We start from the raw sequence: 26,285 nt of genomic DNA, 5'->3' as shown, positions 1-26,285 counted from the left end.
CTACCTGTGATTATACAGTTACATGCATATCTATTTCTCATCTCCATTGTAAGCCGCATGGAATAACCAAGTTTTAAGTTCTGCTTTAAATTTATTTTTTTCCTGCTGCATTCTTAGTTGGGATGGTAATGAGTTCCACAGCTTTGATCCTGCAATAGATAGTGCCCTCTCTCGTATTTGTCTAAGGTGTGCAGATTTAATATTCAAATAATATTCAAATAATAGTCCATGAATGCAGCACTGACCTTAAAAGTAAATAGAGAGCAAAAGAAAAGTGCATTGCGCCACTGAAAGGATACCGATTCTTAATCCTGCTTCAGTACTCTTCTTTGTTAGTATCAAAAGTGACTTCTGGAGTGATCCAAGATAGCCTTGCAGAATGACTGATGCTAGGCTGAGCTTCCATTTAGAGTCTGATTTTCCCCCATTCATATTGCTTCTTCTATTGATATTCTGGTTTGGTTTTTTTCCTGACTACGGGGAAAAGGAAAGGCAAGGTGAGAAATTTTCTTCTCTTACTCTTCCTTGCCTTTCAGAATTATGAGCACTTTTTTGCTATCTGGTTGGTGGCTGCCTCTGTATGCCCCAATGGGTCCTTGGGCAATGAAGGTGCTGCTTTGGCCTGCCTGAGCTTGAAAATATCACTGAGTCTGGAGCAACAAACACTCTCCATTCCCACCTTCTGTGATGAATCTCAATAGTGTGGCAGGCTCCTCACTGTACAAAGAAGAATTGGACTGAAGTTAGTGCAGAGGAGACGTTAGATCATGAAGTCTTGGTGGTCATGGGAACTGCTTTTGGAGTTGTCCACACAGAGGCAGTGTGCTCTAAGTCAGATAGAAGAAACACTGAGGGGCAGATTTTAAAAGCCTGGCGATGTGCGTATGTCCTGGGGCTTTGTGAAAGGGGCGGGGTGGGGGCGGGACCTAGGCCTCCGGCACAGCGGCCGTGCCGAGGGATTGCGCAACGTACGCCTGCCTGGAGGCAGGCGCAACTTACGGAACAAAGGTTGGGGGGGTTTAGGGAGGGGAAGGGAAGTGGGGGGACGGAAGCAAAGTTCCCTCCGAGGCCGCTCCGATTTCGGAGCGGCCTCGGAGGGAACAGGAAAAGCCATCGGGGCTCAGCGAGCGCAAGGTGCACAAGTGTGCAACCCCTTGCGCACGCCGACCCCGGATTTTATAACATGCGCGCGCACAGTTGCGCGCGCATGTTATAAAATCTGGCCCCTGAATATAATAACATTGGGGTTGCCACAATTGTCTAGCCATCCTGTGTCTAGCTTGGGAGCACTGGAACAATGGAAGTGGGCAGACATCTGCCTACATCTCAGAATGTTACATTTGAGGAGATAAGAGAAGGCAATCTTCAAACTTGAACTTTACATCACAGGTCAGGTTGATTACTTGGATAAATGAGTGATGGAGTCCACACCAACTTTTCTTCCCCAACTCTAAAGTGATCTCTTTCCACCTCACCCAAGATTCTTTCTCTCTCCAGTCATCTTCCCCCTTCCCTTCAATCAGAAGGGTTGGCTGCGTTCACTCTGGTGGTTTGAAAGCATAGTACAGGCGAGTCCTTGAGAGACTGTGGGGTATGACAAACCACCAGGTTTAATCTGGCCAGCGTAGGAGACGGAGACGGAGCGAAGAGTCACTCTCCGCTTGCTGGCTGGCGAGGAGGAAGAGAAAAGACTGTGCGAGAGGAGGGGGGATGAGGGGGTAATGCCCTTCAGTGACCACCCATGACACTGGGCCGAGTCTCTGGAGGCCCTGGAAACTTTGCTCCTTCTCTGCTTTGAAGTAATGGTTGGCTAAAATAATTTTTTCTAAAATCTGATGGGCATTTCATTCATTTTGCATTACTAAAGCTTTTGTTTTAAAATTATTTATATTGGATGTGTATTGCTCAATAAATAATAGCTATTCTGTATGTTGATCTGTTGAGCATGAAATTTAAATTCCCAGTGCCCTCATGACAGTGGGGATCCAGGGTTCAGGCCCTTTTGCCTTCTTGTGAGGTAAGGCACACATTTTAACCTTCCAAGATGATGTAAGCATGAATTTTCTTTACTGCTATTGTTTTTCCTTTGCACTGTGCCTGCACCACATTTTCAAACCACCAGAGGGAGCCCAGCTAGAAGGCAAATGTGGCCAGAAGCTCTTTTCTTCTTCCGGTTGAAGGGAAGATGGATGGATGGAGAGAGAGAATGGTACGGAGGAATATTCTACTGGTTAGTGGTTACAGCAACAGGTTTTAAACCAGGAAAACCAGGGTTCAAATCCCATTGTTGCTCCAAGTGATCTTGGGTAAGTTACTTCACTCTCCATTGCCTCAGGTACAAACTTATACAGGCTCATTCATCATTTTACGATAGGCCGTTATCGCATGCGATAACGCCATAACGCACACGATAATGGCCTATTGCGAATCGCGAACACAAATTAAAAATATATTATTCAACAGGGAGGAGTTTGGGCGGGGTTGATGGAGATTAGGGGCTGCCAGCACTATGGGGTAGATTTTAAAAATTTGCACGATCGCGTACTTTTGTTTGCGCACCAGGCGCGAACAAAAGTATGCTGGATTTTATAAGATACGCGCGTAGCCTATAAAATCCGGGGTCGGCGAGCGCAAGGGGGTGCACATTTGTGCAACCTGCGCGCACCGAGCCCAGTGCGCGCTGCCTGTTCCCTCCGAGGCCGCTCCGAAATCGGAGCGGCCTCGGAGGGAACTTTCCTTCACCCTCCCCCGCACCTTCCCTTCCCTTCCCCTACCTAACCCACCCACCCACCCCGCCCCTATCTAAACCCCCCCTACCTTTGTCGGCAAAGTTACGCCTGCTTTCAGCAGGCGTAACTTTGCGCGCGCTGGCCTGCAGCCCCGCTCCGTATTCCGGTCCCGGGGCTGGTCTGGAGGCCGCGGCCACGCCCCTGGAACACCCCCGGGACGAAACCACGCCCGCGTCGCCGCCCCCGAAACGCTGCGTCACGCGCGACACGCCCCCAAAACACCATGTCGCTCCGGGCACGCCTCCTGACACGCCCCTTTTACAAAGCCCCGGGACTTACGCGTGTCCCGGGGCTCTGCGAGCGCCGGTGGCCTATGCAAAATAGGCGCGCATAAATCCGGCCGGATTTACGCGCGCAGGGCATTTAAAATCCGCCCCTATGTGCGATAAACTATCGCAGACAATTTCATGGGGAATAGCTACAGTTTTTCCCGGGGTGCTACGGGGGTGAAAATGACTAGCGAGTGCGATATCGTAGATTATGATAACGCAATGCCGTGTGCTGTGATGCGGCCGGCTGCTCATTTGCCTGCCCATGCCCCTTTTCCTTTCGCAAGCAATCATTTCGCTATAATTATAGCGAAATGATGAATCTAGGCCTTAGACCTTGAGCTGTCTAGGGACAGGGAAGTACCTTCAAGACCTGAATGTAATCTGCTTTGAAGTACCAAAAGCCAGAAATTAGATGTATTTATTTAATATGTATTAGACCATTGTTTAAAATTATATTAAGCACATTGGGATCAATTTCCAGAAAGGGCTAGGGCATCTAATTTACATGGGCAGATTTTGACTGAGTTAAGCATATTTTAGGCCAAACCTTGGTGCCCAGGTTTTCAACTGAATTAACTTGTCTAAGTGCTAAAAATCAGGCTGCCTTGACTAAAGCCTACTATTGGAATCCCTAAGTGTGGTTGCCTACTTTTTGGCCACCTAAATTTAAATTTTCAAAGGGGATAATTTTAACCACTTAGAGGCTGATATTCAAAAAAAGCTGAGCTCCTAAATTTCAGAACCTAAGTACCTGATTCACTAAAGGTTTTTCCCATAGACACAAAAAGGGAGAAAAGCCTTAATGAATCTGGCCCTTCCTAATTTCAACCGAACATAGGAGCCTATGTTTTGAGCTTTAAATTCACCTACACGTTGGAGCCTAAAACTCAGGTCCCCAAATTCAGACCTGCAAATCATTTGCCCAGATTTAGGAGTCTAAGTTAGGTAGCTGGTGCTCAGAACCAGCCTCTGGGTAGGGTGAGCTGGGCGGTCACCCAAGGTGCTGGGAGATGAGAGGCACTACTGGCATCACCCTTTGTGCTGGTTAGCTGGTGTGCCGGCTGTTGATTGTGGTCCTGACACAGTAGAGGCAGCTCGGCAAATGTTAGCCACAGAGAGTCCTCCCCCTTAAAAGCCCCAGAGCCGGCCCTGCTAGTGTGCCTCTTTTTTCCAGCTCTGACTTCACCCCCGGTGACACTTGCTCTTTAGGCTTCTAAATTTAGGGGCCTAGTGAAGGTAGGCATCTAAATTTAGAAACTCAGCCCTAGTAAATTTTCAAAAGGGCCAATGTAAGGGACTAACTTCTAAAAAGCCTGATTGACTAAGCTTTTCTTTTTTTTTTTCGATAGAGACAGAATGGTAGAGAAAGTCCGGCCCAAAGTTAGGCAAATAGACCCTTTAAAAACCAGTCTACTCCCAAAATCCTGTTGAAGATTTTCCCTCATTGTGTTTATTACAAAATACAATATTTTTGATAACTATTGGCTTGCCATCCTGTTTTCACATGTTTAGCAGTTGAATCACCGATAGATTTATTTTTATAAATAAAATTTGACATTTTTGTGAAGTATCTATTGCCTGTTGCCATCCTGCAAGGAAGTCCAGCAATATTTCTGACAGGCTCTGATGCATAATTCTTTGGAAATGCATTCAGTACAGATGCATACAATTTGTCAATTAAAAATCTTGGGGGGGGGGGGGGGGATCACGTGGTGCTGTGAGCGAGGTGGGATGAAGGTTACTTTGCTCTGGTCTCTGGCCCACCGAATCTTCCCCCATCTGCGCCTATAACTGCACAAATTCGGATTAGCTTTGGTGGAATTCCTGATTATTCACTCACGGGATTTTTTTGTTTTTTGGCATATCTGCATGAGTGGTTAAGAAGGATAAGGACAGAGAAAGTATAAAGCCCAGTGAAGGCAAAATGGCGGATTGCCATGCAACCCCAGAGAAGGAGGTCCTACCTGGTTCGGTGGCTACTGACCTCAAGTTGGCTCTGCAGCCAGAATTTAAAAATATCGCTGACAAACTGGAGGAAGTTTCAAAGTCAAATTCGACTTTGTGGATCAGAGGTTCAAATTCAAAGTTTCAAAGTCAAATTCTCAGATGTGGAACAGAGGGTTTCTGACAATCAAGACGCCATACATAGAATGTCAGAGGAACTGATTGCTTTGAAGGCATTGGTCCACAGGCAAGAAGAACGTCTATGTACAATTCTGGTCACCACATCTCAAAAAAGACATAGTTGCGATGGAGAAGGTACAGAGAAGGGCAACCAAAATGATAAAGAGATGGAACAGCTCCCCAGCGAGGAAAGGCTAAAAAGGTTAGGGCTGTTCAGCTTGGAGAAGAGACGGCTGAGGGGGGATATGATAGAGGTCTTTAAAACCATGAGAAGTCTAGAATGGGTAAATGTGAATCTGTTATTTACTCTTTTGGATAATAGGACTAAGGGGCACTTCATGAAGTTAGCAAGTAGCACATTTAAAAGTAATCGGAGAAAATTCTTTTCCCCTCTACACACAATTAAGCTCTGGAATTTGTTGCCAGAGGATGTGTTAGTGTAGCTGGGTTTAGAAAAGTTAATGGAGGAGAAGTCCATGAAATGCTATTAATCAAGATGTCTTAGAGAATAGCCACTGCTATTACTGGCATCAGTAGCATGGAATCTGCTTAGTGTTTGGGTACTTGCCAGGTACTTGTAACCTGGAGTGGCCACTGTTGAAAACAGGATGTTGGGCTTAATGGGACCCTAGGTCTGACCCAGTATGGCAATTTCTTATGTTCTTAGGCCTCACCAGCTGTAATACTCTGATCTCGAGAACAGATCGAGGGGCAATAATCTGCGATTCATTGGCCTCCCGGAATCAATTCTGGATTCCGAGCTGCCTTTCTTTCTGGAATCATGGTTACCGATGGAAATAGGCCTCCCTCAATCTCGTGGCCCATTGCATATTGAATGTGCCTACTGTCTTGGAATTCGGAAAGAACAAGCTGAATGGCCCCGAGTGGTGATAGCTCACATCTTGAATTTTGGCTAGAAGACGGAGGTTTTACAGGCATTCTGCTCTGAGAAATCTTTGAAGCACAACACTAAAATTCTAGTCTTCCAAGATTACTCAGTAAAATTGGTCATGTAGTGCTGGGAATTCTCCTCTGTCTGCCTCAGGGATCTATATTGGGACCCTTACTTTCAATATATTTATAAATGATCTGGAAAGAAATACGACGAGTGAGGTAATCAAATTTGCAGATGATACAAAATTGTTCAGAGTAGTTAAATCACAAGCAGATTGTGATAAATTGCAGGAAGACCTTGTGAGACTGGAAAATTGGGCATCTAAATGGCAGATGAAATTTAATGTGGATAAGTGCAAGGTGATGCATATAGGGAAAAATAACCCATTCTATAGTTACACAATGTTAGGTTCCATATTAGGTGCTACCACCTAAGAAAGAGATCTAGGCGTCATAGTGGATAATACATTGAAATTGTCGGTTCAGTGTGCTGCGGCAGTGAAAAAAGCAAATAGAATGTTGGGAATTATTAGAAAGGGAATGGTGAATAAAACGGAAAATGTCATAATGCCTCTGTATCGCTCCATGGTGAGACCCCACCTTGAATTCTGTGTACAATTCTGGTCGCCGCATCTCAAAAAAGATATAATTGCAATGGAGAAGGTACACAGAAGAGCTACCAAAATGATAAAGGGAATGGAACAGCTCCCCTATGAGGAAAGACTAAAGAGGTTAGGACTTTTCAGCTTGGAGAAGAGTCGGCTGAGGGGGGATATAATAGAGGTGTTTAAAATCATGAGAGGTCTAGAACGGGTAGATGTGAATCAGTTATTTAGTCTTTCAGATAATAGAAAGACTAGGGGCACTCCATGAAGTTAGCATGTGGCACATTTAAAACTAATCGAAGAAAGTTCTTCTTTACTCAATGCACAATTAAACTCTGGAATTTGTTGCCAGAGGATGTGGTTAATGCAGTTAGTATAGCTGTGTTTAAAAAAGGATTGGATAAGTTCTTGGAGGAGAAGTCCATTAACTGCTATTAATTAAGTTGACTTAGAAAATAGCCACTGCTATTACTAGCAACGGTAACCTGGAATAGACTTAGTTTTTGGGGACTTGCCAGGTTCTTATGGCCTGGATTGGACACTGTTGGAAACAGGATGTTGGGCCTGATGGACCCTTGGTCTGACCCAGTTTGGCATGTTCTTATGATCTTATGTTCTTGCTGAAAATTCTCCTAACTCTAATCAGTTAGTTAAGAGGTTCCTACTTACAGCCATGGGCTATGCCTGGCCTGTTGAACACAATTTTTCAGCTCGCCTACTTTTGCCCCAAACAGAACAACTAGTACAGTGAGGCCCATTCTGACACATCATTAGAGCGCATGCACAAATTGATAGAGATCACATCATTGGCGGGAACCAGGCCGACGTGTCAAAATCAAAAGATTACATCATCGGAAGGGGCTAGGCTAGCGCATCAGTGGATAGCACCCAGTCCCCATCCTGCTGCAACCCAGGGCCGGTGGAAGTACTAGGCGAACTAGACCACAACCTAGGGACCCAGGGGCAGCAGCCACAGCAACAAGAGCCATGGAGATCTGCTGCCCTGTGCCTTTCCGCTCACCCCGTGCCATCACCGACATAGCCTGGCTCCTGCCTCCCCTGCTTCGGTGCCTCTCTCCCGCTGGCTCTGATAACTGAACCTGGTCCGAAGCGCCCCTCCCTGCAATCACCGCTCTCCCTTCCTCCAGTTCAGGTGACTGATCTTTACCAGCTGCTCTCCAACTCACCTGTGACTGAGGCCCCTCCACTCTTTTCCCTCTTCTTCTGCTACCCGGGGTCATTCTCTTTCTCCCTTGTGCCGGCTCTGGTGCCTGAGTCTCGCCCACTTCCCTCCCTCTCCCTCCCACCGGTGACTGAGGCCACTCCGCTCTTTTGCCATCTAGGGGGAGGCGACGAGCCAGTGGCAGCCGGAGAGGCCACGGGGATGCCGGCAGCTGAAAGAAAGAGGTGCAAGCCGCTGTTTGCATGCGCACGCGTGCACAGCTTCCGCTCTCCCCCCTTCCAATCAGGAAGGCCCACGAGAGAAAGATGGCAGGAGACAAGCACTCAGCACGATGGCTTGCCTAGGGCCGCTGAGCCCCTCGCACCGGCCCTGCTCCTATCTGAGTTTGCTGCTGCTGCTTCACCAGGAGAAGCAAGTGCAGCCTGAGCCAGTGTATCATTGAAGGGAGCTCAAATTAAATAGCCCAGCATCACATCGCTGGCACATGAGGATGAAGGCGGCAGATGAGAGAAAGGAAACAATGCAAGGAGAAAGGGAAATGCTGCGGCGGGGGAGGGCAGAGGGGAGATGCCGAATTTTAAAAAATTAATAAAAACTAGGGTCTCTAAGGTCACTTTCCCTCTCCTCCCTTCCACCCCCTGAGAAATTCATTCAACAAATTATCTGAAGGGCCTTCCCCCCTTTCCTCTCATCTGGCCCTCTAAACCCATCCCAAGAACCCCCATTTCTTTGACTGGCTAAATTTATGCATTTTGTGCATTTGGGGGAGGGGGGTATTTAGCTGTCAATCATGCAATTGACAAAGTTTAACTGATAGGTGATCCAAAGGGACCTATAGCTCCTGAAAAATTTGTTTCATTGTCTGGACTATGCTTGAGGCTCTAACTCCTGGTAAAGCCTGCGAAAACTTTGATTTTCTGCTCCATGGCACATTGTAGCCCAGATTCATCATAACTTTAGTGAATTTTCAAAGAGAACATTTGCTAGAGTTACGCAATTCCAAAGGTTCCCGTCTATCTTGCTGCTATGTGGCTTAATGAAAACCGCGCCCATAATAAAACAGTACTTAAAGTAAGTGATGTGAGAATTTTCCATACTCCAAGTAGTACACGGTAAAGGGGTTTCATCTTTGGGGAGTACCAAAGACAAAAGATCAACAGGGACTTTCTGTCACATGATACAAAATAGAAGAAAGAAAGGTAAAGTATAAAAAGAGTTATTCAAGAATGGAATTTGGTTGAGTGGGCTGAACGGGGTAGTGGTGAAAGCTAATGATGAAGTGGCCTCGCTCTTCTGTTCAAGTCCTACTGTGCCTTTGCCAGAACTTCCAGCTCTCGTAACAGCATGCTCAGGTGATTGTGGACTGGTAGGTACATGTTGACCCACGTTACCTCAAGGGGAAAAAAGAGACTGCAGAGTTGCTCATTACGCCAGTGGGCATTCCTTCAACCCCATTTCCTGTGCACTTTTCTATTCTGCAATTTATTTATTTTTTTACTTCATGTCATAGTGCATGCAATTGTCAGAAAGTGGAGCATGATCAGTAACTTCTCTCCATCCTTTCATCCAGATGTGCATGATCTAATTGAAAGGGATACATTTGTTGTAAGATAAGATGAGGAGGAAGTGTGTGCTATTGAAGAAGAAAAAAAAAAGGCATATGACAGCTGAGAAAAAGGGCAGAACCTGAAACCATGTAAAACATAGATTCATGCAAAGATCAGATGTGCAACACTTTTGTTGCCCTATTTTTTGTACTTTGAATGTGAATATTTTTTAGTCATTAAACTACCCAGATGTCTCTGCAAATATATTTTGGTCCAGGTCAAATTTCAATAAATCTAGAGCCTTAAAGGGCATGTTGATTTTTCTACATTCAAACTGGAATTTTAGTATGTGATTACTTAATTTTTTTGCTTCTTAAATGGATTTTGGTTTATACTGGATAGTGTTGGCATAAAGAACAATAAACAGGTATGCTATTTGGATTGCAGGATCTCCATATTGGCAGGGGGAGCTATTATTCATTAAGTTGGAAATATATAAATTATGTATGCCGTTTTCTGGATCCTGATTACCTTTCTATGACTCTACTGCCCCTGAAGTGCCTTTTACTTTCTCGCCTGAGCAGAAATTACCCGTTAACTGTCGTATTGTCTGATGAAGGGGCCTATTTATAAAAACGTGTTAATAATGCATGTTAATGCACAGTTCACTATAGGGCATAAGCTTTTAGTGGTTCATGCTTTAAAAGCCACTGCTAGTTGCACACATTAAAACTGCACTAATACACAATTTTAACATAGATACTTAATTACGTCTCTGGGGTGTAGTTAGATTTTTTGCGTTAAGAGTGGCATTAAAGCTAATGTGCATTAAGAGGCCATCCAGTCTGTCAACCCTGCCATGGGTCTATTGTGAAGGTTGGGAGTCACTATTGCAAAAGGAGATCTGAATTCTTGGTGGACACTGAGCTGACGTATCAGAATCATATCCCTAAGATGGTCTGCACCTGCTTCTTGCAGCTATGTTTGGTCAGAAGTTGGAACTGGAAGAGTAAACTTAGTAGTTCAAGCAGTGGGCTACAACCAAGGGAAGACAGGGTTCAAATCCCACTGCTGCTCCTTATGACCTTGAGCAAGTCACTTCACCCTCCTTTGCCTCAGGTAAAAGCATAGAGGTGAATTTTAAAAGCCTGGTGCATGTATCAATTGGAAGATGTGCGCACAAGTGAGGTTCATGCATGCTGACCAAATTTTAAAAGCTGAATAGATATGCACATATCTCCCAATGTGTGCACATAAAGTTTTTAAAAAATGAGCGGGGACTGGGTGGGGCATAGGCATTTCAGGGTGTGGCCAAGAAATGTGCACGTAAATGTTACATTTGCCAGTTGTGGTACCCGCCCATGACTGGCATCACTCACCCTCATGATGCCCTGGCTCTTACTGCAGCCTGGAAGCTGAAGCGTGACGCCATCTCTCCTCCCCTGTGGGCTTATCCCTAGGTGTGCACTCACTGTGCCATCTTTGAAAGGGCCCACAGCGAGAACCCAGGCTGCCAGTGCCTCCTGATGCGATCAAGCAGCTGGGTATATAAGGCCCAGCTGTGCACCAAAGCCTTGCCTCAGCAACGGGTATCCTGCCTTGAGCAGTGTGCTGTGCATTGCTCCTGCCTTCCTGATTGTTTCTGTTTCATCCAGCCTTGCATTGCCCTGCCCAGCTGTCTAGTTCAGTGTCTCCTGTGTGTCTTCGTCCATCCTTAGCCTGGTCTCTTGGACATGACCTCTTGCTTTGAACCTTAGCACAATTGCCTGCCACCTAGACCTGACTTCTTGCATTGAACCTGACCACACTTGCTTTCCACCTGGCCCTGACCTCTTGCATTATACCCTGTCCTTGCTTGCCTGCCTCCTGCCCCAACCATTGACCGGTTCCCAGTCTCTCCAGTCTGCTGCCCTCCTGACCCAGCATGCTTCTGGACTCTCTCTCCATGACTCTAGTGACCCACCTAAGTCCTGCCAGCCAGCAGAACCCAAGGGCTCAACCTGTGTATGAGGCAGCTGGTATAGAAGAAGCTCTAGTCTGTCCCGGCTTTAGGGTGTGTTTGCCAGCTGTTGGCATATGCCTTGTAGATTCGCCTATGAGGCTGTGTCAACTACACCACAGTAACAAGGGCTCACTCTCATGCCACTCATCAAAGTTTGCTGAGGCTTGCTACTCCTACACTTCATCTGCCTGTGAGGTGTGACAGATTCCACTAAATGTAGAGGCTTTTTGAACTAATGCTAGATGCAATTTGAACTACAGGCACTCTTGTTTCTATTCAATCGGGTCAAGTTTTACAAGTATCATGTCCCTATTGGATGGTCCCGCCCAAGCCTGGACTTCACCCCTTTGGGAGAGAGATGACCTGCTCCTAGGGGATCTGAACAGCTTCCTGTGAGAATTTTGCATGACTTTTGATGAGCCTCACCACACATCTTCAATAGTGGCCTGGTGGTAGAGGCCATACTAGGTCAAGCTTGTTCCTTTCCACAAATTCTAGTACCAGTACATCTCTCATTCAGGAAGACACAAACCTTTCTTGATACCGGCCCTGGAGGCAGCTTTATTCACAAATACTTGGGCATCAGTATGGAATCCAGACTGTTCTTTTGGATACTGCACTCACCATTTCTTCTGTTCATGGAGAGTCCTTATCCGGATGAGTTCTGCTCGCTATGCATACAACCTCCTACACAGAGAACACATTAGCTTGTGCGTGCTTCCAAAAGCAGTCAACGCTGTCATATTAGGCCTACCTTGGTTCATGTTGCACCAGCCCCACATCAATTAGAGTACCCTATAGGTCACCTGTAAGAGTTCTCACTGCCAGGAGCAGTGTCTCTCTAAAGTCTCACCTGTTGTGCACCTAGTCTGAACAGTCAGCCCGGAGCTAAGAGGCCTGCCAGCGCATTACCTAGAGTATATGGATGTCTTTAGCAAACAGCAGGCAGAGGTCCTGCCACCGCATTGTCCCTACGACTGTGTCATTGACTTGGTTCCAGGGAAGATACCGCCAAAGGGTAGAGACTACCCACTCTCTGCACCTGAAACAGAGGCCAAGTCCAAATATATTAAATAAAATCTAAATAGGGGGTTTATTCACCCCTCCTTGTTGCCTGCTGGGGCTGGCTTCCTTTTTGTGGTAAAAAAGGATGGTTTGCTCTGCCCTTGTATTGATTAACGTGGGCTCAACATAATTACCAAGAAGAATCAATACCCTCTCCCACTAATCACTGAACTCTTTGACCGTCTCAGAAGAGTGCAAATAATACCAAGCTTGACCTGCGAGGGGCATACAACTTAATTAGAATCCGAGCAGGCGATGAATGAAAGACTGCCTTTAACACCAGAAATATACACTATGGGCCAGATATTAAAACATACGCATGGGCGTAGATTTATGCATGCAACCCAGCGCGCACAAATCTACGCCCAATTTTATAACATGCGCGCGCAAGAGGGTGCACACTTGTGCACCTTGCGCGCGCTGAGCCGCACAGCCTTCCTCCGTTCCCTCCGAGGCCGCTCTGAAATTGAAGCAGCCTCGGAGGGAACTTTCCTTCCGCCGCCCCCCCCCCACCTTCCCCTCCCTTCCCCTCCCTAACCCGCCCCCCAGCCCTACCTAAAACCCTCCTCTTACCTTTAACTTCTAAGTTGCGCCTGCCTCCCGGCAGGTGTAGGTTACACACACTGGCCAATGGCCGGCCCGCGATCTCAGGCACAGCAGCAAATGAACGCTGTGCCTGGAGGCTCCGGCCCTGCCCCGCCCACTCCCCGCCCCCTTTTTCAAGCCCCGGGACATACGTGCATCCCGGGGCTTGCGCACGTCGCCGAGCCTATGCAAAATAGGCTTGGCGCGCGCGGGAGGGGTTTTAAAGGGTTACACGCGTAACCCTTTGAAAATCCGCCCCTATGAGTACTTGGTGATGCCCTTTGAGTTATGCAACGCCCCCATGGTCTTTCAGTTTATGGTCAACAAGATTTTTTGGGATCTTCTTTACTCCCATGTGGTGGTATATCTGGATTATATCCTGGCTTTCCCAGTCTTTGCAGGAACATCAAGATCATGTAAAGCAAGTTCTCTAGAGGCTCCGTGAGTACCACCTTTATGCAAAGTTAGAAAAATGTACCTTTGAACAAGAGGAACTCCCTTTCCTTGGATACATTATTTCCCAGTAAGGCCTGTGGATGTACCCAGAGAAATTAAAAGCCATCCTGGATTGGCCCCAATCTGTGGGCCTGAAGGCCCTGCAGCACTTCCTCAGATTTGCAAACTATTACCAGCAAGTCATTCATGGGTACTCCACATTAGCTGCACCCCTCACCACTCTTAACAGAAAGGGATCAGATACCAAGAATTAGAGTAACAGTGCCATTCAGTATTTCCTGCGACTCAAGGAGGAATTCACCCATAATCCATGCCTGAATCATCCAGATTCTTTCAAGCCATTTATACTGGAGGTAGATGCCTCTATCCTTGAGGTGGGGGCTGTCCTTTTACAACATAACAACCATGGAACCCTTGTGACCTGCTCCTATTTCTCTAAGAAAAGTTTACTGCAACAAAGAGAAATCACACCTTTGGAGATTGTGAGTTGCTAGCAGTAAAGCTGGCCTTGGAGGAATGGCAACATCTCTTGGAAGGGGACCCTGTGACTATCTACACAGACCACAAAAATCTGGAACACTTGGTGCAATCTCAATGACTGAAAACCAGATAAGCCCGCTGATCACTATTTTTCAACCAGTTTAACTTCGAGTTCCGATACCATCCAGCAGAAAAAAACCATCAAGCCGATGTCCTCTCTTGTTCTTTTGATCTGGTAGGGTCCTTGGAGCCCCCACAGCCTTTCATCAACCCCACAAGGATCATGGTTGCTGCTGCAGTGATAGTGCTACCTGGGAAGACTGTCATTCCTCAACGTCTATGTCAGAAAGTTCTTCAGTGAGCCCATGCCTCCCACCTAGCAGGTCACCCTGGCATCAACCAAACCTTGGAGTTAATTTCCCATCATTAATGGTGGCCTCAGATGATGACCAAAGTGAAGCGATACTTAGATTCCTGTCCCACGAGTGCCATGGGGAATGTTACAACCGCTGCCAGCTCCCAAGGAACCCTGGTCCCACTTGGCCACTGACTGTCACTGACCTTCCCCTCTCAAATGGCAACCCTACTGTATGAGTAGTGGTGGATCAATTTTCTAAGGTGGCCCATTTCATGGCTCTCCCTGGCCTCCCTTCAGCATCTGAATTGTAAGTTCTATTGAGAAGGGACTGTCTTTTTGCATGTTTGTACAGTACTGTGTATGTTGTGTAGGCTATGAAAATGTTTAGTAGTAATAACTTCTTCATAGTCTCTTTCCTCTATCTGTGCAGGACACACTTGTATTGGGGGAAAAAAGGAAAACTTTCACTCTCTTGGATGGGCAGAGTCTTTTAAGCTGGGCAAAATCCCTTGGAAAACCAATAACTTGCAAAATAGTCTATGGCACAGAGAGTAAATTCTCCCTTTCTCTCCCCAGGGTGAAGAAACACCAAATGGGTGTTCCCAGACACGTTGCCTTCCTTTACTCATAGTTAGCAGATCTTCTGGATCTCTTTGTTGTGACACAGTCTCTTTAGTATTCTCTCTGGATCCTGGATGGAAGAGATCCTTTTTGAAACAAACAGTTCTCGTTCTTCTGACAGGAAGTAAGGGGTAGCCAATTTCCTCCTGGATCTTCTAACAAAATGCTTTCTTCCCCAAAAAACTGATAACACCGGAGTTGTTCCTTGTAGAGGGTCACCACCTCTAGGGGAGGTCTTCCCTATCCCTGGGCATCCCAGATATAGAGTTCTCCAAACCCTGTGCCCAAGAAAGGCCCAGATGTCTCACAAGGCTCCTACCATGAAAAATCTCAGAAGTCCTCAAACACAACCCAGAGGGATATCCCAACCAGCTAGTGAGTAGACTGGAAGGAAACCCTGCCAACCCTGGTCAGGCCCACCGGCTGGGCTAGCCTGCTTTTACTGACTGGGCCTACAAAACAACAAAAACCAAAACTCCTCTTTACCTCCTCACTCTCAGCAAACTTAAAGGGACTGCTTCTCAAGCTCACTGTGGAGAGCTTCTAAATACACTTTCAGGGGGATGGCCATTCCAGATCCCTCAAAGGGAGGGGCTGCCTTTGAATGGAACCTTCCCCTACACTAACCTACTAGCTGAACTAAGGGCTCATCCAGATGTTACTGGTAGCATCACTGTAGGGTCCGCTACATAAGGCTTGGGGATAACCTGCACGGAGTGGCAGTCACTATCATATGAAACTTGCCGGGCAGGCTGGATGGCCCATTTGGTCTTTTTCTGCCATCATTACTATGCTACTATGAATTGACCAATTTCTTTGTCCAGCACATCATTTGTCTGCATGGGCTCCCTCTCCACATCCTTTCGGACTGAAGGGTAGTTTACAGCCCTCTTCTGGAAAAGCCTGTGCAAGACGTTTGCAATTACCTTTGGATATTACTTCATCCTATCACCCCCAGAGAACTAGGCAAACTGAGCACACAAATCAGACTCTCAAGGCTTTCCTATGAGCCTATGTAAACCAAAGCCAGGACAACTGGGCATCCCTACTCTCATGGACAGAGTTCTGCCACAATAATCATGTCAGCATCTCGACTGGGTCCTCACCTTTTCATATGGCATTTGGCCATCATCCTTGTACACCAAGCCTGTCCCAGTCTCTGTCATCTGCCCTGCAGCCAATTTAAAGTGACGTGAATTCCAAGACCTGTGGCAGAAAATGCACCATTGCCTGGAACAAGTGGCAGAACATTCCAAGAGACAGGCACACAAGAAAGACTGCCTGGCACCCCCCACTCCAGCCTCGAAACCTAGTTTGGCTTGGTACAAAAAAACTTATGCTTTAAAATGCCTTTGCCAAAGTTTGCCCCAAGATTTGTGGGACCATTTCCTATTGTGTGGCAGGTGGGGCCAGAAGCCTACAAACTCAAGTTATCCATGACTCTCTGAATTCATGACATGATCTATGGATCCTTGCTGAAACCAGTAATCTTATCTTGGCCATCCAGACCACCCTTTAAGGCCATTGAAGTCATGGTGGAGGAAGACACATAGTAGGAAGTTGAGGAGATCTTGGACTCACGGAAGGTCAGGAACCAAATCCAGCACCTCATTGCATGGAAGAATTTTAGTCCTGAAGAAAACTCCTGGGAACTTGCTTCAAACCTCCAAATATTACTTCCACCGATGTTTCAAAAGGATGGGGAGGGGGCTTTGAAGGGGGGGCACCGTTATGTTCGCCGGTCGTAGGACCTGCCCGCAACTGGCATCACTTACCTCCATGACGCCTTGACTCTTATTGTGGCCTGGAAGCTGCCATGCACTTCTCCTGCAGCAGGAAACCACCAGTGTGACATCCTCTCTCATCCCCTGTGGGCTATCCCTAGGCACGTGACAGCATGCACCGCAACAGCATTTAAAGAGCTTGTGGCAGGAATCTGGGCTGCCAGCACCTCCTGATGATATCACGTGGCTGGGTATATAAGGCCCAGTCGTGCACCAAAGCCTTGCCTCAGCAATGGGTCTCCTATTTTGAGCAATGCAGGTTGCTCCTTCGTTCCTGATTATTCCTGCCTCGTCCAGCTTTGCCTTGCCCAGCCTATCTTGTATAGCTTTGCCCTGCCCAGCTGTCTCGTCCATGGTCTCCTGTGTGTCTTCGTCCATCCTTGGCCTGATCTCCTGGACCTGACCTCTTGCATTGTACCTTGTCTACGCTTGCCCGCTGTCTGCCCCAGCCAATGGTCTGTTCCCAGTCTCTCCAATCTACTGCCTGTCCTGACCCTGGCGTGCCTCTGGACTCTTGCTCTTTCCACCACGCTAAGGACCCACCTAAGTCCTGCTAGCCACCAGAACCAAAGGGCTCAACCTGCAGGATAGACGGCAGGTATAGGCAAAGCTCCAGTCTGTCCCACTTCAGGGTGCATTCACCAGCTGTTGGCTTAAGCCTCATAGGTTCACCTATGGGGCTGTGTGAACGACGCCACAGCAACAAGGACTCATTCTCATGCTGCTCATCACAGTAAATACGCTCCTGGGCATGCACCCAAGTCCAGTGGCAAGTAAGTTTACTTCTGTTATGGAGAAGATGTAATACCTGAGGTGATTTAAGGATCTAGGGTAACTGGGAGAGTGCAGACTACCAAGACAGGGGGTTTTGGAGGACCTAGCTTTAACTGGAGGAAATGGTGGACGAACTGGTGAAATTGGCAATGATGTTGACATGCACCCCTTTTAAAATTTCCTGACTTATGTGGTAGAGGTGGGATTTATGCGCATAGGCGAGCGCCCACTTAAAACTGGGTGCATATATGAGCGTGGTTAGACTATTTTATAATACGCGCACATATGTGCGTGCAAGTTATAAAAAGGGCATGTATCTGGGTGTGCACCAACACACCCAGTGTGTTGGTGCACACTTGCCATCTTCAGTTACCATGTGCCATGTGCCATCTTCAGTTACCATCCTACCCCTAGATACATCATTCTGCTCTATTTACAGACCTCTGGTCCATATCTATCGTCAGCCTGGTTACAGTGATCCATGCAATGATCACAAGCCACCTGGACTACTGCAATTTATATGTGGGTTTACAGGTAATCATCTGCATTTCACAGTATGTACAGAATAAGGCTGCTTGCGCTCTTTTTGGTCTGCGATTATATGATCATAATTCACTTGCATTGAAATCTCTCCATTGGCTTCCAGTGCTTTTCAGAGCTCAATTTAAAATTCTGAGCATTGCTATGAAGGTTCTAAATTGTAATGGCCCACATTATCTGAGCACTACACTCATGGTTTACAATCCCACAAGAAATCTTTGTTCATCCTAAAACCACCTCCTGGCTATTCTTCCACCAAACGAGGTATATTTAATGAAAACCAGGAAGAAGGCTTTTTCTTTCTTGGGTCCTAAATATGTGGAATTCTATTCCAAAGGACTTGTGGGCTATAATAGATTTTTTTAAAGTTTTTGTAAGAGTATGAAGGCTTGGCTGTTTGTCTATTTGAAAAGTGTAAATGCTGGGTACTGAGGTTTTAAGATTTTTAGAGTTTGGTGGACATTTAAATATTTAACCCAAACTGTGTTAATGTTGAGAAATGTGTTAATGTTAAATAAACTGATAAATGCAAAAAATATGCTAACCAGCTCATTTAAATGTAGCACAATTTGAATGTGTTTAATGTGCATTGCATGTATTTAAAAGCACATTAACACTTATGTTAGCACTAACACATTTCCTAAATAGGCCTCGAAGTCTACTTAACACCATACACCAGGTTTCTTATTCAGTTTTGTACCTCAACTACCAGAGTGTACAGGTACAGTGCATGCAAATAAAGGCTTCATTTCTAGAAATGGGGGGAATGATACTTACCTGATCTGATACATTATACCAGTCATAATCAAATGAATGGATACGTGCTTCTTGAGACATCGATAAGATGACCAGGTTGTAACAAGCTCTAGATGTGTAAAGCAGTATGACAGTCACGCCGATAGCTGTCACCTGGCAGAGAGATGAACCCTAAAAACAAATGTTTAAAGCTCACTTTAGCACCTTTATGAAGAAAGTAATGGCTAGAAAAATGTTGAATATCTCCTGCTTTTAAAAATGGCCTTCCTTTTCAAGAGGTAACTGTGATAGAATGCAGAACTTGGGGGAAGCTAAAATCATTATCTGGCACAATAAGGCACTGCCTTATGATGTCACCTTCTGATAGCGCCACATTTTACAATACAGCAACTGAACATGAAAAAGAAGATTTTGAATCACCGAACTAATCAGAATCACCTGAAAGTCATATGTCATCATCAGAAAGACATTAGCTTTTATCTGAAAGGGTATACTTTATCATTGAATGTGGGTGTCAAGGGTATATTTTTTAGACCAAGAAATATATAAAATAAATAGAAAAGCACATCATGGTAAACAAAAAGAGCAAATCAACAGAAAAGAAAAAATAACATACAACACCAACAGTGATACACTGCAGCACAAGAGGAAAAAGAAATATACAGTATGTTAACCCAGTAACAATGCAGTTCATATCAGTGAAATAAATTTGTATACACATCAACTGAGTGCCAAATGAGATGTACCATTGTTATACAGGGATGATGCATGTACATTTTTTATGTGCATAAAACCGTACTTGCAAATAAAGAATTGATTTTATGCATCTTGAGTATGTCTTTATGGACGTTTTACCTGCATCTCTAAGGAAACAAAACAAAAATGTGATCGACTAAACTTATTCCCATGCACACCTCTGTTTATATTTTTTCTGTCAGTGTTCTTAACTTCATATTTATACATCATGGGGACAATTTTCAAAATGGTGTAGGCAGGTATTCTGCACCAGTTTTAAAAAAAAAAAAAAAGAAAAAAGTATGCATGTACTTTCCCTTTGAAAATTGCTAAGGAAAAAGTACCCCCCCCCCCCAGAGATTTGTACCTTCTGTTACTACAGCCAAAACATGTAGTTTTGAAAATCCAAAGATGTTGCTGCCATTCCCCATCCTAACTCTGCCCCGGAAAGGCCTCTACTTAGTGTGGGTAAAAGTAGGAATTTCGTGGCACAACATTTGTACATTTAGCCACATATAGAGGGGGGAAATTCTCAGTCAGCCTAGTTACCCGGGTAAATGTTGCCCTCCCTACAAAATAATATTCCATCAAAAATGAATATTGAACGCATTACAATGCTGAGAATCATTTTTAAAACAATCAAAAGGTACATAGCCATTAACTTTTTGTTAGGAGTGGACAGATGGTTTTTAAAACCAAAAGATTTCAGTATCAAAATTTGAAATGAGATGTTACCCTCAGAGTTTACCATCCAGACTGTCCCAAAAAGATTGAGAATTGGGACAGTAAAGACAATAGAGAAAAGATTCCAACTGAAGAGTGGCAGGACCAAGATTTGTTTGACTTCATCACCCCAATTTTAAAGTGTATAGTGGGGGTCCAAAATGCCCAGTGTGCAATAAAGATAAAAGTTTGGGATATGCTTGTCAATAATGAAATTCTTATTCATTTTGACAAGAAGGTAGGGGCTTCACCTAATCTCGCAGACCCTAGATCTTCGCTTCCCCCCCCCCTCCCGTCCACTCCTTCTATGGATATGACTATATTCCAGCCACCGCTCTATGATATATTCTGTACATATTGTATATAATTGCCATATATTGTTATAGTTGTTATACTACTGTACATTTTGGCTACCGTATCTTTCCTGGTACCAGACACTGCTTCTTCAGCTCTTTCTCCCAGTTCAGATCCTTTCTGTTTTATGTAACTTCGCATTTCCTTAGTTAATGGTTTCCCCTGTTCTATGTAAACCGATGTGATATTTTCCTTGAATGTCGGTATAGAAAAGTTTTAAATAAGTAAAGAAGCTACAATCAGGAAATTGGTGTGTTTTACCCTAGATCATTTTTCCATACTTTTTTCCAGGTCTTTGCAAGCAATCATTTGAGAGTTTTGTAACAATTTAAAACATCTTGCTGCATATATATGATCAGAGACACTCATTTTGGTTCCTTAAAATGACAAGTTGTGGCTTATCAAAAGTTTTCTTTACAGGAGGCAGATTTGCCTGTAAACAATTTTTTAAAAAGCCATTTAAAAGGATGAAGGAAAACACAGTTTGTCTTTTAATAGTCGGCTTTGTGGTGCTTTGATGCTTTTTTTCTGCACTCACAAGTTCTTGTGTGTGAATGTTGACCCATTTGTGGCAAAGAAGTCTGAGCCAGCAGAAGAAATCTAACAGAAGGGTTTACAGGTCCAGAGTCAGGTTTGGGAGGATTAGCTAATCAAATAATAGCATGAATTAAGGAATCATTGCATACGTCAGAATACTTATCCCTTCGATAAAGGAGCCTTTCCCGTTGCCCTCCACCTGCATGTTGAAGTAGAAGGATGTCTTGTTCCTGTTCTCAGTTACAGCTGGCAGCCCACCTGAAAAGTGAGTGCAGTCGGTTGCTCCAGGACTGAAGGGAAATTGGAAATATCATCTAGGTCTCTCATGGTTTATTGCTAATGTGCTGCTTCCCCGGTAAAAAAGAGATATTGATTAGATCATCTCTATATTGAGAAAAGCATCAATATACTGCTGAATACCATGAGAAAAGGCTGCTTGGCTAATCCCTGTGGTGTCACTTTGTCAGTGGTCTGGAAGCCGCCTGTGGCTAGGAAACCTAAAGCAGTGTGTCTTAAATCCATAAGCAAGGCATGACTTCTCGGTGTTGAAGCTGCTAAATCCCTTTAACAATGGGCAGGGAGGTAAACTAATTTGTCACATTTATAGCTAATGAACATTTGCTCATCAGAGAACCTAAAAAACCTGATTCTGGGCCTGTAAACCCTTTCTGGTGGGTATCCCAAGAAGTAGATAGATTCTATACTGTTGATCCCGTGGATAAGAAGTGGATTTCTTCAATTCCACCTTAATAATGGTTTAAGGTCTTTTCCTCCAGAAACTTGTCAAAACCTTTTTTTAAATGTAGCTTTCACCACATCCTCTGGCAATGAATTCCAGAGCTTAATTATGTGTTGACTAAAAAAAAATAATTTCTCTTATTAATTTTAAATGTATCGCCTAGTAACATCATTGTGTGTCCCCTACTCTTTGTACTCTTTGAAAGAGTAAACAACTGACTACATTTATTCTTTCCATTCCACTCATTATATTATAGACCTCTATCATATCTCTCCTCAGCCCTCTCTTTTCCAGGCTGAAGAATCCTAACCTCTTTGGCCTGTCTCATAGGGGAATTGTTCCAACCTCTCTATCATTTTGGTCACCCTTCTCTGTACCTTTTCTAATTCTGCTAGATCTTTTTTGAGATGTGGTGGTCAGAACTGCACACAATACCCAAGATGAGGTCTCACCATGGGCCAATACAGAGGTATTATGATATTCTCTGTTTTATTCTCCATTCCTTTCCTAATAATTCCTAGCATTCTATTTGCTTTCTTGGCTGCTGCTGCACACTGAGCAGAAGATTTCAACTTATTATCAATGAGAGCAATCCATTAGAATCTTACACAAATAAGGAAGGTCATATGAGACTTGTTGAAAGCATATCTTTGCCCGATTTCACTGTTACTAGCCACTTAAATAGTTCCTGTTTGAAGAACAAAATGTTATATTACAAATATAAGTTTTATTTACCTTGGACTCCAAGTAAATATTTGCCAGAGACATTTTTGAGATCTTATATAGACAAATGGAGAGTGATATGGCACACAGAACAAATAATGTGTCATTAATAGCAACTCTGACAGAAACAATGACTTTAGTCTGTGAAGGATCCAGTCGCACTAGTATTGCACAGGTGAAATTCACCACCAGGAAGACCAGGCTAACAAAGAGGAAGACCAGGTAGAGAGGTAATCTGAAATCAGAAAAGCAAAGAGGCTTTTAGAATTAGCTCATATTTTTAGAATTATAATGCTGAATATTTTGCAGATAATAAATATGAAAAACAAATGGTGTAAAGACACACACATTCCTGAAGGGATCAACTAGCACAATTTTGACATGGAAAATACAAAGCAAGACAAAGAACGTGGTCTTTCCCCCTGAAATGTGAGATCCTGAGGTGGCGTAATGTTTCCCACTGAAAAACACCCACATAGTCTGTGTGCATTCGTGAACCACACACTAATTCGCATGGCACAAACAGTTGCACGTTTGCACAATTTCTCACTAACATATGCAGGTGCAGAACATTTTGACACAGGCACATTAAATGCCATTCATGCAGTGAAAAAACCTTGTAACACCCTAAGATGGGGGGGTCCCAACCCTTCAGGGAAAGTGGATCCCCCTTTTTGGCCTCAAAAGTTTTTGCGGACCCCCACGCACTTGTTTTTTTTTTTTTAATTTTTGCACAGTATAACAAAAGAAATAATGATTTGCACTCCAGAATCATTCATAATGCTTATAACTTAATGGTAAATAATGCTGACTGACCTAAACTGAAAACATAGGCAGGGAAATTTCCAAAGCTATTTGAAACCCGTCCTCATAATTTAAGGTTGAAGCCAACAGTGGCGCCACCTTTCACTCAAGCTGCAATGGGAAAAAGGAAGCAAGTTTTAAAAACTTCCAGGTTGGCAACTTTGTGCAACCTGGAAGAAAATCTGTGCTGATACCTGCAGGCCTGCAATCTAATTTTCAAAGGGAAACTGCCCGTGGAATTTCCTTTTGAAAATCTGGGCTGGTGGGGGGGAAACCTGTGCACTTTGCACCTGATTTGTGAAAGTGTGCGTAAGGATTTCAAATTAAATCCCTGCATGTACTTTCCCTCCCCCAACCTGTCCCTGCTCCCTTTTCCCCTGCAGGTAAAAGTCTGTATGCTGTTCCCAACGCAGGGGCTTTTACCCTCACTGGCAGGGAGTAGTAGTTTTCAAATGGTAAAAAGTTTTGAAACTTGGCCTCCCTGAAAATTGACCCCCTTTTAGCCTGCTTTTCTTTTATACTGTATTATTTTCTTTTATAATTCTTTAAAATACATTCAGAAAAAAAATCATCACAAAATTATTTAGTGTCTAGAAAAAGCAAAACAATAGCCTGCTTTTCACTGGGAAGAAGGTTTATGAGAGCTCCATGTCTGTCTGTCTGTCCCCCTAAATTACTTTTGTGATTAATGTTATAATCCACACCTGACTATGTTATCTCTCCCCGCTTCCCTCCTAGAGCATGGTGGTTCTCTGGCCCTCTGGTCCATTATAATTCCTGGGGATCCTCTCTTTCTCTCCCCCATTCTCTCCCTTGATAGGCAGCCATCTACTCGTCCTCCCCTTAAGCAGGCCAGTCGTGGAGTCCTGTCTCCCTCCCTTCCTTTTCCTCCCATCTCATTCCTTCTCCTTTTTTTTTGTCTTTCCTCTCAGACCGTCGACCCCAGTTCCGTTTCCTTTTCTTCCTCTCAGTCATTCCACTCCCCTTTTTTTTTTATGCAGCTCTCCGCTCCTCTCTGTCAGGCCCATGGCAGAGCAGGAAATGCTTCTCGCCGCTGTGATCGGCTTGCTTTCTCCGGCTCTCCTCAGGGTGCTGCAGCAGTGCTGCAATTGGCCCCCCTGTTCCCCTCTTCCCCACATCCTCACCATGCAGCACTGGGATTTTTGATCCTCAAGGGTTGCAATGAGTTGCCTCTTACCTACCTCCAGTGGTCATGCAGCAATGCGTTTCGAGGTTTCTAATAGAGATGTGCAGCGGTAAAAGGATTCGGTTCGGGCTTCGTTTTCGGCCCGCCGCAGGAATTTTAGTTTTTCCCGCAGTTCGGGCTTTATTTTTTTTCGGGGGGCCCCGATTTTCAGGTTAGTGCGCACTAATGGAGTGAGTGCACGCTAACTCCCGATAGTGCATGCTAACATTTTAAAGTTAGGGAGCACTAACTCCTGTTAGTGCGCACTAACCCGAAAACCAAATTTTTCGGTTGAAATTGTCTAATTCGTGAAAAACGAATGCACATCCCTAGTTTCTAATAGGCACGAACAGTCCTCCCTCTGTCGCTCCTCCTCCTGATCTGCAGCAATATAAAGTTTCCAGGGCAGCAATAGGCCACACTTTGACTCTCCTAGCCTGTGGCGGCAGCTCAGCTTATCTTTCTTATATCCCTTCTGGCGGACTCCCTGTGCTGGTCTCGTGAACCCCTGGGGGGTTCACAGACCTGAGGTTGGGAACCAGTGGTCTAAGAGGTTGATTTTAAAATCATTGCTTGCACAAAAAATGCCCACATAGACGCGTATGTGGGCCGCACACAAGCAACGCAGATTTTAAAAAGCCGCAGATTAGGCGCATATGACGTGTGCACACATGAGAAATAAGAGGGCGGAAAAGGGATGGAGCACACGCACTCCAGGGCACTTACATGTGCAACTCCATATTTTAAAAATGAAAACCACAGCACACATAGGCTAGATATCTGTGTAGCCTTACCGCTGTTCCTGATGAGGAACAAGTCTGTAGAGCTCGAGTTTTAGGGCTTACAGAATAGCATGAGGGGTTTGGGTCAGCGAGGTGGCATGCAGAATGAAGACCCACAGGGGTCTGAAAGACCTCCATATTAACAGGACAAACTGGTGGACTAACCGGAAAATTGGGAATGTGCCTCACACAAGCATTTTTTAAAATCCATGTACATGTGCGCATAAATCCAACAAATCCCTATGGAAGATATGCGCACTAGATTTGCTCAAGTAACCTCTTAAAATTAGGAGCATACTAAAGCATGGTTGGTGTATTTTAAAACATACATGCAGAACTTGTGAGCATGATTTAAAATTTAAGCGCATCGTCGCCTGCACACCAGTGTGCACATGTATAGGCGCATGCATGCTCATTTTAAAATTACTGTCTTCGTGAACAGAGCAGAGTTGGTTATATTAAATGGACATTTATGCCTGTAAAAGTGCCATGAAGTTTTAGTGAATTGGCTCCTATATTTGCAGTGAGTTCTCCTAATCATAAAACAGCATTTCAGAAATGCAGAAATTTATTTTCAGGACCATGGGTCCCTGGAGGAATCAAAGGATCTGCCTTCATTTTCTCCCCAAGTGACCCAGAGCATGTGAGCAACAGGTTACTCTGCTGAAGAGCTGGAGGCAAGCTTTCCAGATAGGAAAACATATATTAAGAATAATAATAGGAAGCAAGATGAAGTCACACAATATTAAAGCTAATGACGTAAATGCAAAATAAAGTATATTATAGCTCACTGGACCATGTTGTACTCTATCATGCTGTGTTCTTAAAGGCTACATCATATCTCATCTAAATTTTTGCTTTCTTGTT

At 44.7% G+C, this 26,285-nt stretch overlaps 1 protein-coding gene across 4 annotated transcripts in view; it reads right to left on the bottom strand.

Moving 5' to 3' along the window:
* Positions 1-26,285, bottom strand: part of GPR137B (G protein-coupled receptor 137B) — a 101,775-nt gene that overhangs the window by 21,621 nt on the left and 53,869 nt on the right. For 3 of the 4 annotated variants that reach the window (XM_029594107.1, XM_029594104.1, XM_029594105.1), the window contains exons 3-4: positions 22,659-22,881; positions 18,857-19,006 (exon numbers count right to left, since the gene is read on the bottom strand). In XM_029594107.1, coding sequence (XP_029449967.1) covers positions 18,857-19,006; positions 22,659-22,881 — 373 coding nt within the window. Of the gene's footprint in view, positions 1-245; positions 475-18,856; positions 19,007-22,658; positions 22,882-26,285 lie in introns of all 4 variants that reach the window. The other variant, XM_029594106.1, reaches the window with a different exon arrangement.

The sequence above is a fragment of the Rhinatrema bivittatum genome, chromosome 3 (genome assembly GCF_901001135.1).
Source record: "Rhinatrema bivittatum chromosome 3, aRhiBiv1.1, whole genome shotgun sequence".
Taxonomy (NCBI): domain Eukaryota; kingdom Metazoa; phylum Chordata; class Amphibia; order Gymnophiona; family Rhinatrematidae; genus Rhinatrema; species Rhinatrema bivittatum.
Note: the sequence above shows the minus strand (reverse complement) of the source record. Positions and strands in the feature narration are given on the sequence as shown.